This window comes from Culex quinquefasciatus, chromosome 3 (genome assembly GCF_015732765.1).
Source record: "Culex quinquefasciatus strain JHB chromosome 3, VPISU_Cqui_1.0_pri_paternal, whole genome shotgun sequence".
Classification (NCBI taxonomy): domain Eukaryota; kingdom Metazoa; phylum Arthropoda; class Insecta; order Diptera; family Culicidae; genus Culex; species Culex quinquefasciatus.
The window spans coordinates 107,814,751-107,830,158 of NC_051863.1; the positions used below are offsets into that span (position 1 = coordinate 107,814,751).

The 15,408-nt window shown below is 37.3% G+C and overlaps 1 protein-coding gene across 5 annotated transcripts in view; it reads right to left on the bottom strand.

Moving 5' to 3' along the window:
- Nucleotides 1-1,431: 1,431 nt before the first annotated feature.
- LOC6052234 (transcription factor mef2A) overlaps nt 1,432-15,408 on the bottom strand; it is a 55,984-nt gene continuing 42,007 nt past the window's right edge. The window contains exons 4-10 of one of the 5 annotated variants that reach the window (XM_038260651.1): nt 12,988-13,269; nt 12,582-12,719; nt 7,562-7,660; nt 7,263-7,352; nt 2,818-3,176; nt 2,664-2,757; nt 1,432-2,603 (exon numbers count right to left, since the gene is read on the bottom strand). In XM_038260651.1, coding sequence (XP_038116579.1) covers nt 2,493-2,603; nt 2,664-2,757; nt 2,818-3,176; nt 7,263-7,352; nt 7,562-7,660; nt 12,582-12,719; nt 12,988-13,269 — 1,173 coding nt within the window. In that variant the 3' untranslated portion in view covers nt 1,432-2,492. Of the gene's footprint in view, nt 2,604-2,663; nt 2,758-2,817; nt 3,177-7,262; nt 7,353-7,561; nt 7,661-12,581; nt 12,723-12,987; nt 13,270-15,408 lie in introns of all 5 variants that reach the window. The other 4 variants (XM_038260650.1, XM_038260652.1, XM_038260653.1 and 1 more) reach the window with 4 other exon arrangements.

Here is a 15,408-nt window from a genome sequence, read left to right on the forward strand (position 1 = left end):
ACAGAGTTACCACTGCTTCTTGATTTATGGTTCAATAGGGTGTAATATCAAAATCGATTTTCCAGCACAGCACTTTTTCAGTTCCTTTTGGGGTCCTAAACAACTCCCCAAAGTTTGGGACCGATTGGTTTAGTCCTCACTTTGCGCAAAGCGATTCAATTTTCCATATAAATTTGTATGGGGAAAACCATTTTTTAGGATTTTGATATTTAACAATTCGACGTTTCATGCCATATCAAAACCGGACTCATATTCGGATGCTCTGGAAGGTGCTCTACAACTTTGCCGAAGAGAGTATGGTGCTAACTTGCTCCTGAAAGAAGATATAGAGCCCTCAAAACTCGTCTAAAACGTGATTTTCGAGCAAAAAACACATTTTAGACGAGTTTTGAACACGCTGTATCTTTTTTTAGGGGCAAGCTAGCACCATACTCTCTTCTGGAAAGTTGTAGAGCAGATTCCAGAGCATCCGAATATGAGTCCGGTTTTGATATAGCATGAAACGTGGATTCAATAAATATCAAAATCCAAAAAAATGGTTTTCTCCATACAAATTTATATGGAAAATTGAATTGCTTTGCGCAAAGTGACGACTAAACCAATTGGTCCCAAACTTTGGGGAGTTGTTGAGGACCCCAATAGGAACTGAAAAAGTGCTGTGCTCACTAAATTTGGACAACTTTAATTTTTTCCATATAACCATATTACACCCTAATGGTTCAACTTATTGCACGGCGTGGATGAAGCAGCATTTTATAAACCGAGATACCCCATCAGAGATTTATACGGAGAAAGTTGTGTTTTACTGGCCTGAATCAGAATCTGTATAAATCAAAATATTCTATCGGTGAAAATTGAGTTAAAAAAATGGTTTATGTTTGGTACGAAAATTAAAAGGTGGATTGATCTTCAAAAAAAAAACAGATTAGTAAAGAAATCTCTTAACTTTAAAACCCATTTTTTAAGTAGTAGTCATAACTGCTGATTATCAGAGTGTATGTAATATGTAGTAAAACAAATAACCTGGTGCTGAATAAAAGTCAAAGGAATATACCATATCTCGAGCTTTTTTTTGAAAAGGTCCAATAAACCAAATTTTCAGTTTTTGCTTTTTGGGTGTTTTTAAAACCGCCTTGAGTCAGGGGTATTAAAAAACACCCAAACAGCAAACACTGAAAATTTGGTTTTATTCGTACCTTTTAAAAAAAACTCCAGATATCTGGAATATTTTTTATAAGGTCCTAAAAACAAATGTAAACATTGAGTGAACCCCGCTTACTCCGATGGACATTAACATAAGGTGTGAAAGAGATACACTCAATGTTTACATATGTTTAATAGGACCTTATAAAAAAACTCTAGATATTTAGGTTGAACAATAATCCGCTTAGTACCATTCGAGTTGCAGGACACTAAAGAAAATAAACACTATTTAATTTTTGTTAGTACTTGTTTATTAAACCATTGCATTATTTTTTCGTCGCAGCGCCGATTACCCAGTTGCTGTTTCGCTGATTTTTGTCACGTTTAGAACGTTTCCGCAACTTTATCTCATCTGCGCTATAATAATTTTGAAAACACCTGCCGGCAATAGGATGTCGACATCTGCATCTAAGCGAGCCTTAAAAACCCAAAGTTTGGACGAATTCGCATATGATAACGGATTTTTGGCGCATGCGCGCGCGCACTGAAACAACTTGAATGCAATCTTGCATGCCACTATCCAAATCATACAATGCTTTCTCATCAGTACCTGCTACACTCTGCTGGTTCAGTTTCAATTTTCTATTCTTTGTTGTAAAACGATTCTTCCTGACTTGCTGCTCGATTTGTACTGATATTGGACTGAAACGCTAGTAAGGGTTGCATTTAAAGCTGCCAAAAAGGATGTGTATAAAATAATTATAGCTGCAATTTATTTCGCTCTCTTTCTCTCTCAACATAACAAAATAAGCTATGTTTCCTTATAAATAATAATTAACAGGCATTATGTTGAGGGGTGTTAGTTTCTTGGGAACTACTATCTTTCTAGTTTTACGATTCTCTATTACAAAGTTGGCAGATTATTGTGTTTTGCTTCTTGTTTTGTTGTTGATGTTGTTCACCTTTTTTTGTTACTAATGAATACAGTTTTATTTGAGTTGATCATTCGCGCGACAATATGATCCTGTTGCTGTTTCCATGCTCTTTTGTCTGGCATGTGGTTAAGTCTTTTCTCAATGTAAGTGAATCACAAATTGTTTTTAATTTAACACGGTTCCCTCGCGCGGTTGAACGCATCTTGACAAGGCCCATTCTCGGATTATTTGCTCTCGTTTCCAATTGTTAGAAGAGAAAAGAAATAAAGTTATTGCGATTCGTTCGCGCACCCCCGAAACGGGTGAAATTTCAAGACTGAGAGAACTATTAGTAGAAGATTAGAAGAAGAAAAATATAAAACAGCAGCGCGATTGGTGTTGGTGTTTTGCTCGGGATTTCAGCAAAATTTAAAATTATTCCGCCAGCTCGTCGATGCGACACCGAACGGCATGTTCGACCACCTCCAGGCTGGGATAGTCGAGCTCCTTCACCAAACACAGCGTGGCCGAGAGCAGGTTTGAGTTCTAAAAGAAATAGTTGCTTCGTAAGTGAGTAGATTTGTTTAGCATTGCCTCGATACTCACTCTATTGACAGGCCTCCGGTGTACTCCGGCAAAGTGGTTCAGAACGGCATTCGATATCACACTTGCACTGTCGTTAAATCTCGAATCCGATCTCCTTAAAAACAACCAACCAAATTATCCAAAACCCAACAAACTCAACATCAAAAGTACCAACCTATTCTCGTTCCGCCGGCGGTCAACGTCCTCCCACTCGTCTCGGGAATCGGGCCCCTTGCCGTTGCCGTTGCGGTACTGGTAAAGATCCCGTTCGCTGTTGGCGCCGATGCTCCGCCGGTTCTGGGGATGGCCGGAGTTGCCGTACTGTTGTGACTGCGGGTTCGACTGAGGATGCTGGTTGAACTGGTTGATGTGGCTGGACGAGTGACCGTTGTTGTTGTTCATGTGATGCTGCTGCTGCTGGGTGTGGCCACCGCCGCCGCCGCCACCTCCTTCTTCCCATTCCGTCAGGTCAAGCTGGCTGTGGCGATAGTGAGCGGGCGGGTTCTGGCGCTGGTAGTCGGACTGGTAGTATTCCTGGAGATAAGGAGAAAATGATGTTTAAATTCTGGAGCAACACGAGAAAAGGGCGGATAAGCATTTTGACAGTTTGAACTATTTTGCAAATTCTCGGGCTAATTGAAACTTTTTCACAAAACTGAACGTGGTAATAAATAGCTGGCCTGCACAGCTACCTTTCAATACTGCGGGTTTTGTTAAATAGTTACCTGTAGTCTCGGAATTTGCATAATAGTTCCAGCTGTCAAAATGCTTATGCGCCCTTTTCAAATGTTACTAAATTGTTGTAAATTAATCATCAAAAAAAAGGCGAAATGTTTTCGGTAGCGTTAAAAGCATTTAATTTATCATTTGCAACATCTGACTGGCAACTTCAGTTTAATTTTCAAACTGGCCAAATCAAGTTAAGAACCCCATTTTGTGCAGCTCACAATGCCGCACCTGAATGCACAGAATGGTCAACCAAACAAAACGTTTTGCCTTCCTCACTGAGGTAAGGCTATAATCCTGCTCTAAATGTGTGTGTGTATGTATGTATGTGACCAACAAACTAGCTCATGTTTCTCGGCACTGGCTGAACCGATTTGACCCGAACTTAATGCATTCGACTTGGTTTAGGGTCCCATAGATCGAGTTTTATACAGATTGAAGTTTCGAGAAGTAGTTCAAAAGTTATGTATAAAAATGAGTTTTCACATATATTTGGATCTCACTTAACTGTATGTAAACTATGTCCGGGTCCATCATCCAACCCATCGTTGGTTAGGTTATCAAAAGACCTTTCCAACGAGTGCACAACATTGAAGATCTGGCAACTCTGTCTCGAGATATGGCCACTTAACTGACATTTATGTACTTTTCTGAAGCCGGATCTCACTTAAATGTATGTAAACTATGTCCGGGTCCATCATCCGACTCATCGTTGATTAGGTTATCAAAAAACCTTTCCAACGAGCCCAAAACATTGAAAATCTGGCAAACCTGTCTCGAGATATGGCCACTTAAGTGATATCGATGTTCTTTTTGGAAGCTAAAAAATCTAAAAAATAGATGAAACTTGTGTACAGCCATTGTTGTGAGGAAGGCTCCAACCACATAGGTGTATTAAGTTAGTTTTTTTTTACATTGCGTGCTCGTGCGTTTCTCGGAACGTCAAAAAGCGACGTACAACAAGATAGCACGACGGCGTCGATTTGACAGCAATTACCTCCATTTAAAATTCAAATTTACGGAAACTGTGGTAGTGCAGGCCTAGTGAACATCTTCGAAATATGTGCAGTACAGTATTGGGTACTAAAATTGAGCTCAAATTTATCAAATTTATGATATTATTATTCGCAACGATAAAGGTTACGACATTTTACGACCGAAAATGATTTAGAATGAATTTTAAAAATATATTTTTTTTAAATACTCCACGTCCCACCTTGACTGGGATTTGAGTTATTTTGTAACTATTTTTTAACACTAACACTTATTTGTGAGAAAAAAAATTTTGAACTACCTACTCATCCAAACTTCAAACAATTAGCCCTCTAACGCAACCCCGCCTCTAGACGGGCTTCGATGTAATAATTCGTCAAAAATAATTTTTTCAACCAATTTATGATCTTTAAAGGCATTGGATAGAATAATATTTTAGTGTTGAAGTTGGAAGTTTGACTTGATTTAAAGAACTTTGCCATTTTTTGAAAATGTCATGTCTGAGGAAAGGCTATAAAATCACTCGAAAAATGAACTTTTTAATTAGACCTCCTAGACCTACCGTCATTTATACATATCGACTCAGAATCACCAGCTGAGCAAATGGAGCCTAACATTTCAAAAGGGCACATAATTTTTGTAAACAATAGTGTATCCCTTTCACTCGAATGACAGTTTACATAAGGTGTGAAAGGGACACACGCTTGTCTAAAAAAGTTATGTGCCCTAATGAAATGGCAAACACGAAATGTCTGTGTGTTTGGCTGTATGTAGACATGTGTACCGAACCAATGTTACTGGAATATCTCGTCACTGACTGAGCCGATTTTGACCGTATTGGCCTCATTCGATTTGTCTTGGGGTCCCATAAGTCTCTACTAAAATTTATTAGATTTAGTGAAGTATATCAAAAGTTAAGCTTAAAAATCTGCTGCATATAAATTTCACAATTTTGGTTTTTGCATGAAAACCTGCCATATTATATATTTTTAGAAAGGTTCTGAAATGACCTTTCTTGTGGATTTTGAATTTTCAAGATCTGATTTACCTATCAAAAATTACAAGCAGTTTAAAAAATGGTCTGAATTTACATAACCTCAAATGGTCAAGTGTGATCGCCACAAAAAAGCCGTGTAGAGGGATGTCATTTTCCTCAAAAGTGGTATCTGTACAATATTGACAAAAAGTCTGTAGGTAGTCTGTATTTTATACTCATCACTTTTTTTAATAGGACCTCTTAGATGCTGCGATCACGTTAGCGGAGATCCATAAACAATGTGGACACTTTAGGGGGGTTGGAATCACTCTATAAATGAGAGGAAGGCACCAACCACCTAAAGGTAGATTAAGTAACGTTTTGCCTTCCTTACCTTACTGAGGAAAGGCTATAAAATCACTTGAAAAATGAACTTTTTAATTAGACCTCTTAGACCTACCGTCATTTGTACATATCGACTCAGAATCACCAGCTGAGCAAATGTCTGTGTTTTTTTTTTATTGGCCTCATTCGATTCGTCTTGGGGTCCCATAAACCCCTATTGAAATTTATAAGATTTCGTAAAGTACATCAAAAGTTATGCTTAAAAAACTGCTGCATATAAAATTCACAATTCGCAAAAAGGGTGGTTTTTGCATAAAAACCTGTCATATTATATATTTTTAGAAAGGTTCTGATATAACCTTTCTTGTGGATTAAGAATTTTCAAGATCTGACTATCAACACTTACAAGCAGTTTAAAAAAATGGTCTGAATTTACATAACCTCAACTGGTCGGGTCTGATCGCCACGAAAAAACCGTGTAGAGGGATGCCATTTTCCTCAAAGGCGGTGTCTGTATAATCTTGACAAAAAGTCTGTAGGTAGTCTTTTTTTTTTTACTCATCACTTATTTTTTTTTGCGATCACGTTAGCGGAGATCCATAAACAATGTGGACACTTTAGGGGGGTTGGAATTACTCTATAAATGAGAGGAAGGCACCAACCACCTAAAGGTGGATTAAGTTACGTTTTTTACTAATATTTCCTATATTTTAAGTTAAATGAAGTATGCAAAAATTTTGTAGTGTCCCAGAATATGCCTCTACGATTTTTTTACAATTTAAATGATAATGATGCCATATTATAGCAGAAAATGTGAAAAAAAACAACAAAAAAATGAAAAAGTGGCTGTTAAAAAAATAAAAAATAAATAGAAAAGGCAAAATGTAATGATAGGTAGAATAGGCAAAATACTACCAAAAACAAACATAAACTAAACAAGATTAATGCAAATTTAAATACTAAAAAGAAAACAAGACAAGCAAAGTTTTTTGTAGAATTTGCTGCAAAATTACCTCCTGAACACGGGAACAATTAAAATTTACGAAAAAAATGGGCAGTAGAGGGTCAAATCGCGCAGTATGAAACACTAAACCGAATCGAATGTCGGGTTTAAAAATTACTACAGCAACAAGAACGTAAAATATCGAGCATAAAAAGCTAAATCCTTTTACCAATTCGCGCTATGGCCGACAAACGGTGATATTAATCCAATAAGGGAGTTTTTTTTTTGTATAAAGTAACGCAGATACGGGGGAGGGGGATCGGAGGCTGTGTTACGCTCCATTTTTTTTTAAATTTGTTTGGAAATTTGGTTAAGAGAGGGGGAGGGGACTAAAATTTCGATTTTTTGCGTTACGTAATAAAAGAACGCTTCCCAACTGCGTTCTGTATAAATAATATTTTATCTTTATGAATAACAACGAAGAAAAAACGGTTCTAGAGTATTTCTGTGCAATCGATTATTAATTCTCGATTATCATAATTTGGTTGCCACTACACCACGATTCCTGATGGTGCAATTGACAAATTACTTTTGCTTTGTTTCTTTGAATCGAATCACAATTACACTAACGACTTACCTTCATGGAGTGTGTCGAAATGCTCGGTGCAATCGGGACGCGTTCTCTGTAACCGGAAACGGGGCTGTCCTGGTCGGAGCCGGGCGATCTCTAAACGAATTATTTGGGTTATTGCATTATAAGAAATATTATTTTTTGAAGTGAAAAATTTGGATATTGTGCTTATCCTGGGAATGGCGGTTTCTCTCTCATGTAAGTCTTTCGATTCAATTAACTAAGAACACGATTAAAACTGATAACACAGAACAACAAACTATGCAAAAAAAAAATGGTAAACAGAAAAAAACATGTGCTCTTACATCGTACTGGTGGTAGGAACCGCGGTGATTACTGGAATAGTGCGATGCATGCGGAGTTTGTGGCGGAGGTGAGTAACTATCCCGGTTCGGCGGACTTCGCTGTGTATTGTAGGGTTGTGGATGGAACACAAAATTATGGAATAAAAACAAAAGAAAAGAAATAAAAACAGGAAGAAAAAAGGGAAGGTGTTATTAACGTTGCATAACATTTGTTTTTCGATGCGAGGCTTGGCGCAGGCATTTTTATTCTATTAATCAGAGCAAGTAATCTGTCTTTCCCTCGCACGACGGAGGGTGGTCAAGCGGCAAGAAGCTATTTATTTATTGGTTGTTGCACTGTGGCGAAACTGACCCCCTCCCCACTCCCCAACTCTCATCGAAAGCTACAACATTGCGAAGCAGGAGTGCCGCCTTGTAAAGCATGAGCAAATCTATACCACGGCAGCGGGATTGATTCAATTATAAATTCGATACGAATTCAGCTCACCGTTCCAAACCGTTCGATGGTTAGGTAATTTTGTCCGCTCACTTGGTCACTGGGAGGTTCGCCGTTGGGAGGCATGTTTGATGATGTTTTCTTTCAATGGACAAATATAAGGTAGACGACATAAAATATGAAACGGTAGATTGATGGACGTTGACATGTCCAGTGCAGTTTTTATTTTTCGTTGAAAACAATTTTCTTTGAGAATTAAAAGCGATACAAATCGATTCAATTCAATTATGAAAAACCATTTACATATTGGACCCAGCCATAAGCCTTGCGGAAACTTTTTGGAAATTTCCACACAAAAAAATCGAATGTCAAAAAATGGTCAAAAACATGGTGGTGAGCCACCCTTGGTTTTGGGCTTTAGAATGGATTTAGACCGATTGCACTGACCTACAAAAACTGACAAAAATGTCTGCGCAGGCTCAACTAGAGGAGAAGCATGAACTTTGAGGACCTCAGAAAGACGTGCAATTTGAAAAATATTTTGAAAGGGCCGAATGATTTTTCCTCAAAGTTTGTATGGAGAATTAGTGCAGTTCATTCTTTTCGTTCCTGTATGCAATTTATGGATTGTATGCAAAAACTAATCCTCCATACAAACTTTGTAGAAAATCCATTCGGCCCTGTCTAAATATTTTTGAAAATTCAAATTGCACGTCTTTCTGAGGACCTCAAAGTTTATGCTTCCCCATTAGTTGAGCCTGCGCAGAAATTTTATTGGTTGGTGTTACAGCACCACACCAAAACCGACGTTTTAATTCACGTTTTTTTCGAATAAGACCAAAGATTTATGTGCTGGAAAAACGATACTGTTACTACACATTCTGCCTCGGAACCATGAGAAGAAGTCGAAATTAATCAACGCAGCAAAAAATCCGATGGAAAAGCGCATGCAAATCGCCCTTGTGAGGAAGGCCACTTAATACTCTTAATGGTACGGTATATCCCCGCATTCTTCCTCCCCTGTAGATTATGTGAAATGTGTTCCATTCATAGAATTTTCTCTGCGGTTTATGCAATGCAGTAGGCCTGGCCGCTTTAATAAGTGTTATGCATTGGGGGTTCTCGAAAGAACTACAATAATTAATACAGTCGACTCTCTGGTTGTCAATATCCAAGGGACCGTCGAGGAAGAGAATCATCAGTTTACAGAACGATGCAAAATGAAGACTCGATTGAAAATATTTTTTTCTTGATACCCAGCAATGGGAGAGAATCATGGCAACGTCCATCAAACAAAAACAAACTAATGTCAAACACCCTTCAAAGCTTCGTTTCGGCAAGAAAAATGTCTATGCAAGCCATGAGAAAGTGAAATTATTGACAACCGGAAGAGATTTTTAAAGCAAACAGAATCCAAGGGACCGTCGAGGAAGAGATCCTTCAAGCAAGGGAAAATATCGAGGAATGAAGATAATTGAAGTATGCAGATTGAAGGGACTGAAGAATTCATCGATAGATGGAGAATTATTGATATCGAGAAGATCGACAGCCAGAGAGTCGACTGTAATAACAAGAAAGAACTTAGGGAATAAATCAATTTTTTTTACGAAATTTTACCAGCCTGAATCAGAATCTGTATAGGGGAGAGTAGGGAGACTTGATCCCCTTTTTTTGTATCGCACATAACTTTGTCAATTTCTCACAAAACTATGATCTTTTTGCATGAATTGAAAGCTTGAACATTCAACTATGTTTGGCTGATAAGGGTATTTCATCAGATAAACTCTTCGAATCATGCCAAGCGTTTTAAAAAAATATTTTAAAGTGGCATTTTCAAAATGTTGCGGGTAATTTGATCCCCTTTAAACATTTTGAAAAAATCTTAAGCAAAATATTTTTATTCATCCAAACTTTTAATTTTCTATAAGTTACAGCAATTTCACATTAAACCTGTACGTTTATGTTCACAATATAACAATTTTAGCATGCAAAATATTTAAAAACTTAAAATTTTCTTTTTAGACCAAAATTGAGCATGTTTACAAAAGCTGGTAATTTTTGTTTACAAAACTTTTGAAAAATGGTGTAATTTATGTACAACTATACTAAAGGAAACTATGTACGAAAACCCAGCTCAATTAATTAATCTTGAGGCTGATTCCAGTGACTGTAAAAATGCAGGGATCAAGTCTCCCTAAACGTACTTTTTTAAACAATTGTTTGCAAAAATAGTATGACGATAAATTTAACGTCAAATGCGTAAGGGTTTTGGAGTTGATATGTTTATGAAGCAATTCATGTATAGAAAATATTTTTTTAAATAATTTTTGAGTGTTTTCTATACTTATCAAAACAAAGAAAAAAGATCTCTTGGAAGTTTTTGCAGCACTTTTCGAAAAATGTGTGTAGCTCAATCTAAACATTTTTTATTTTTTTTTCTTTGTTTTCTACAATGAGTTTTAGTCAATTTCGCACAACTTTCTAGAACAAAGCTAAGTGTTTTACCCACATGCTGACGAGATACAGGCTTGGGATCAAGTGTCCCCGGGGATCAAGTCTCCCCACTCTCCCCTACATAAAAATATTCTATCGGTGAAAATTGCGTTTAAAAAAAACGGTTTTTGATTTTTTGTACAGATTTTTAACTGACCTGCCCTTAAAGGTGGATCGACTTTCAAAAAATCGGGTATCAAATCCAATGCTCACCGAGAAGACTGGGGCCTTAGCACGCTCGGCTATCAGACCGTTGAAGTTTGAAAAGGATAAACGCCTATATAAGCTTGACATTCTGGTAAAGTAGGGTGGGTGTAAGGGACCATCCATAAACCACGTGGACACTTTTTTTGGGAATCTTTTACCCCCCCCCCCCCCTTTCGTGGACAATTGTCCATACAAAAGAAAACTTTTTTGTATGGATCGTGGACAATCACCATTGCCCCCCCCCCCCCTCTTAAGTGTCCACGTGGTTTATGGATGGTCCCTAATCTATATATATATAAAATTTCGATGGTTTTGTTCGAACGCGAATCAGTTCAATACGGAGCGTCGGATCGAGATGCTCTTTGTTGCGTTAGGTTCGTGTAAGCCCAAGGAAGGTTTATACGCTAACAAATTGACCCTTTGGCCACTTTGGAACCGATTCCGGAGCATCGGTCAATTGTATGGAGAAAGTTACGTAAAATCATATTTTGATCACAGGAGGCTGAGTAAGCAAGAAATCAAAAAAACGTCAACAAACGAAAAAAAGGCAGAACGAAGTTTGTCGGGTAAGGCTTGTATTACATAAAGTTTCAAAAAATAGTGCAACATTTATTTTACGTCCAAGCCTTTTACACGCAGCAGGATTACATTTTTTTCATCGCTAAAAAAATCAGGGGGCAAAACACACATTTATTGTAATTTTTTTAAATAAAATTTTCTTTGAAAGAAACTACAGAGAATACATTGCATAAAGCGAGAAGAAAGCGTATCAGTTCACAATAAATCTGATACTAATTTCAAAATTCCAGATTTTCCGGTCCGTGCAGTGCGATTATTCATCAGATTATTGGTCCTGGTGCAAAAACGAAGCTTTTGATGTAAAACAATTGATGGTTTGCGCGAAACCATGTTGCGGTAATTTTTGGGCCCTTTTTCCCACAGTGCTTTGGGGAGCACGGACTGAAAAACAAAACACAGACCAAGGGCCTTTTTTCCGAAATTCTATGATATTTTTTTTTAATTTAAAACAATAGCAGAACTGTAACAAATTTATACATTTTGGGATTGGGAATGTTACAAGCATTTAACGATTCTTTTTGCTTAAATTTGCTGAAAGTAATGCGTTTAACTTCAAATTCAGTCAATTTCATAGCCCAAAAACAAAAACTTTAAATACAAGTCTGACAAAAACAACACACATGTTTAAAAAAAAAAAATTTAACTGTAGCTCAAAAGATGCCACTTTTCATCTTCTTAAACAACCTAAAAACAAAAATTTCCAGAATCGGTTACATTTTTTCAAATCCAAAAAAGGATCGTTTACCACTCAAACCAACTTCCCACATTTCTAGATTACTTTTTCAAAACAACCAATGCGCCATGGGTTTCCTATGTACATACGACCTTTTGAAAAAGTAAGCAAGATTTAATAAAATATTCAATACTCCATATATGGGCCACATCAACCGATGGTAACATAAACATAAATAGTGAAAAACCGTAAATGCAGTTTACTCTCCCAGCGCCGTCGACGTTAAACCTTTGCCATGACACGATGATGCTGCTGCTGCTGGTAATACTGAACAAAAAATACATAAAAGCGCAACAGAGAATGAGAGAGAACATAAAAAAAGCTCCAGCATGCCAGCGAATAAAAATGCATGGTTTAGTGTGTAAGTGTGTCTGAGCTTCTAGAATGCATGTAACGGGCGCGGGATGCTGCCAAGTCTACGACTACACCTGGACGAGTTGGGAATTGGGAATTAGGCAGGGGAGGAGGGATGGTTGGGGATGGAAAGCATGCAGCGGCCAGCGGCAGGGAATGCAATAAAAAGGGGAAGCTAGACGTGACTTTCCCGCCAAAAACGGAAAATCCAGTTTTACCTGCAGTGGCGACGACGGAAGTGAACCACGATCGGCCGGATCGCTGATGCACTCCGATTCCGTGTTTTCCGGGCTCATCTGTTGCAGCGGTGGGGGCATCATGGGCGCCGATGACGACGGGGTCGTCGATTGGGATTGCTGCTGCGCGGACGAACACAACACACACACATTGGCGGAGGGAGGTGGGCGCGGCGTTTTTTGTTTAAAAGGGGTTGGACGATGGCGTTGTTAGTTCGAATAGTGTTTGGTTTAGTATCGACATACACAATTAGTCACATGAAAGTACGCAGAAAAGATACGGGATGAGTTTCACAGTCAGTGGTAAGTATCTCAATCACAATACGACTCTTAATTAAAATCAAACACTACAACGTAGTAGATTAACACCCGCGGACTCAACACTCACCTCGACGACGGGACTTTGCTGGCGATACTGCTGTTGCTGGTGATGCTGCTGGACTGCTGCAGAAGGGGGTGGAGGGGAAGGATTTTCGTACGCTTCGTGTTTCGGCTGGGCTGGGGCGACCTGCGCCCGCATCGCTTCCGATACTTCCTCTGGGGTGACGTCAACATTGTCGAGCTTTTTGAGATTTGGCAACGCGCGGAGTACGATCTGTCGGTAGTTTGGGCCGGCACTGTCCACCAGGGGATTCTCCTCCAGCCACAGGTTCTTCAGCTTGGGGAGATTCTGCGGTGGGGAATGGAGTGATAGCGAATTGTTGGTTAAATTCTGTATTAAAATTACGGAATTTCTAGAAAATTAAGTTGATTATTAGAGGTGGGAAAAACCGCCCTTTTTGTTAGTCGCTCATTTTCGCTCGCTCGTTAAAATGAGCGGTTTATTTGAACGGTTCTTTCGCTCTTTTTTTTTTCTAAATTTCAAAAAATTATTTAAAGAAAAAAAACTAAAAAGGAGAAGAATCGTTTGAAACCATTGCACAGTGGTCCAGATCGCAAAATAAAGTGGAAAATGGATTTTCCGAAAAATGTTGAAGACACCAAAATATTATCTAGTAATCTAAGCCTTCTACGACCAAATTTAGAGAAAGCATTTGAGCAAACCTAAAAAAATGGCAACTTGGCAATTCAGAGTTAAGTTTTAGAGAAAAGTGATGCCCAAAAAGACAAACATGTTTACTTTTTGACAAATCAATTTGGACTCATGGGTCGAAAGTTACAGACATTTTAATGTAAACAAGATGCAAATTGGAAACTCAAATATCTCGAAAAGGCGCAGACCAAATTTTAAGCGCCATGTTGCATTTGAAAGAGGAGATTCAGCACAACACACGCTGGAAAAATCTCAGGGGTGTTTTTCTTTAAACGCGAGATATCTTCATTTGAAAAAGTATAATTTTCAAGGGAAAACCATATGGGACCACCCTAACGAAATCCGAAAATTGTCCAATTATATGTTTTTCTATGTAGTTTGCCGCTGAATCTGAATTGAAAGTCAAAGTTAAAAAAAACATTTTTTGGTCATATTATTTGTTTTCATGTAAAATTATCATTTTCGACAAAGTTGCTTGAATTGGCAAGACAAAAACATTCTCAAAAATATTTTTGAAATGTTAGATTTTCTATATCACCCTAATCGTGAATCGCCCTAATTTTCAACCAAACCCCATTATATTTACAACAACTCTTCTGAAGACACCAAAGCTCCAAAACTTCACAATTTTTCGGAAATTCAATTTTCCACTTAATTTTGCGACCTGGACCACCACTTATCTAGGAAAACGTTTTTTTAGCAGTTCTCTACGAAATTGATCTTTTATATTTTTTTTAGTTTTAATTTTTGTATTTTTTAATCCGGCTGAAACTTTTTTGGTGCCTTCGGTATACCCAAAGAAGCCATTTTGCATCATTAGTTTGTCCATATAAATTTCCATACAAATTTGGCAGCTATCCATACAAAAATGATATCTGAAAATTCAAAAATATGTATCTTTTGAAGAAATTTTTTGATCGATTTGGTGTCTTCGGCAAAGTTGTAGGTATGGATAAGGACTACACTGAAAAAAAAACGATAAACGGTAAAAAATTTTGGTGATTTTTTTTAACTTTTCGTCACTAAAGCTTGATTTGCAAAAAAAACACTATTTTTATTTTTTTTTATGTTTTAGGGGACATAAATTGCCAACTTTTCAGAAATGTCCACGTTGTGCAAAAAATCTTTGACCGAGTTATGATTTTTTGAATCAATACTGATTTTTTCAAAAAATCGAAATTTTGGTCGCAAAAAATTTCAACTTCATTTTTCGATGTAAAATCGAATTTGCAATCAAAAAGTACTTTAGTGATTTTTTGATAAAGTGCACCGTTTTCAAGTTATAACCATTTTAAGGTAACTTTTTTGAAAATAGTCGCAGTTTTTCATTCTTTAAAATTAGTGCCCATGTTTGCCCACCTTTGAAAAAAATATTTTTGAAAAGCTGAGAAAATTCTCTATATTTTGCTTTATTGAACTTTGTTGAAACGACCCATAGTTGCTGAGATATTGCCATGTAGGAAAACAGGAAAATTGATGTTTTCTAAAATTGATAAAATTGATGTTTTCTAAAATATGAAACATTCGTAAAATTTTCCGATCTTTTCGAATACAATATTTTCATTTTTTTTAATCAAGACTAACATTTCAAAAAGGCGTAATATTGAATGTCTGGCCCTTTTGAAATGTTAATCTCGATTTGAATTTTTTTTTACACTTTTTTGCGACCAATATTTCGATTTTTTGGAAAAAAATCTGTATTGATTCGAAAATTCATAACTCGGTCAAAGATTTTTTGCACAACCTGGGAATTTCTGAAAAGTTGGCAATTTATGT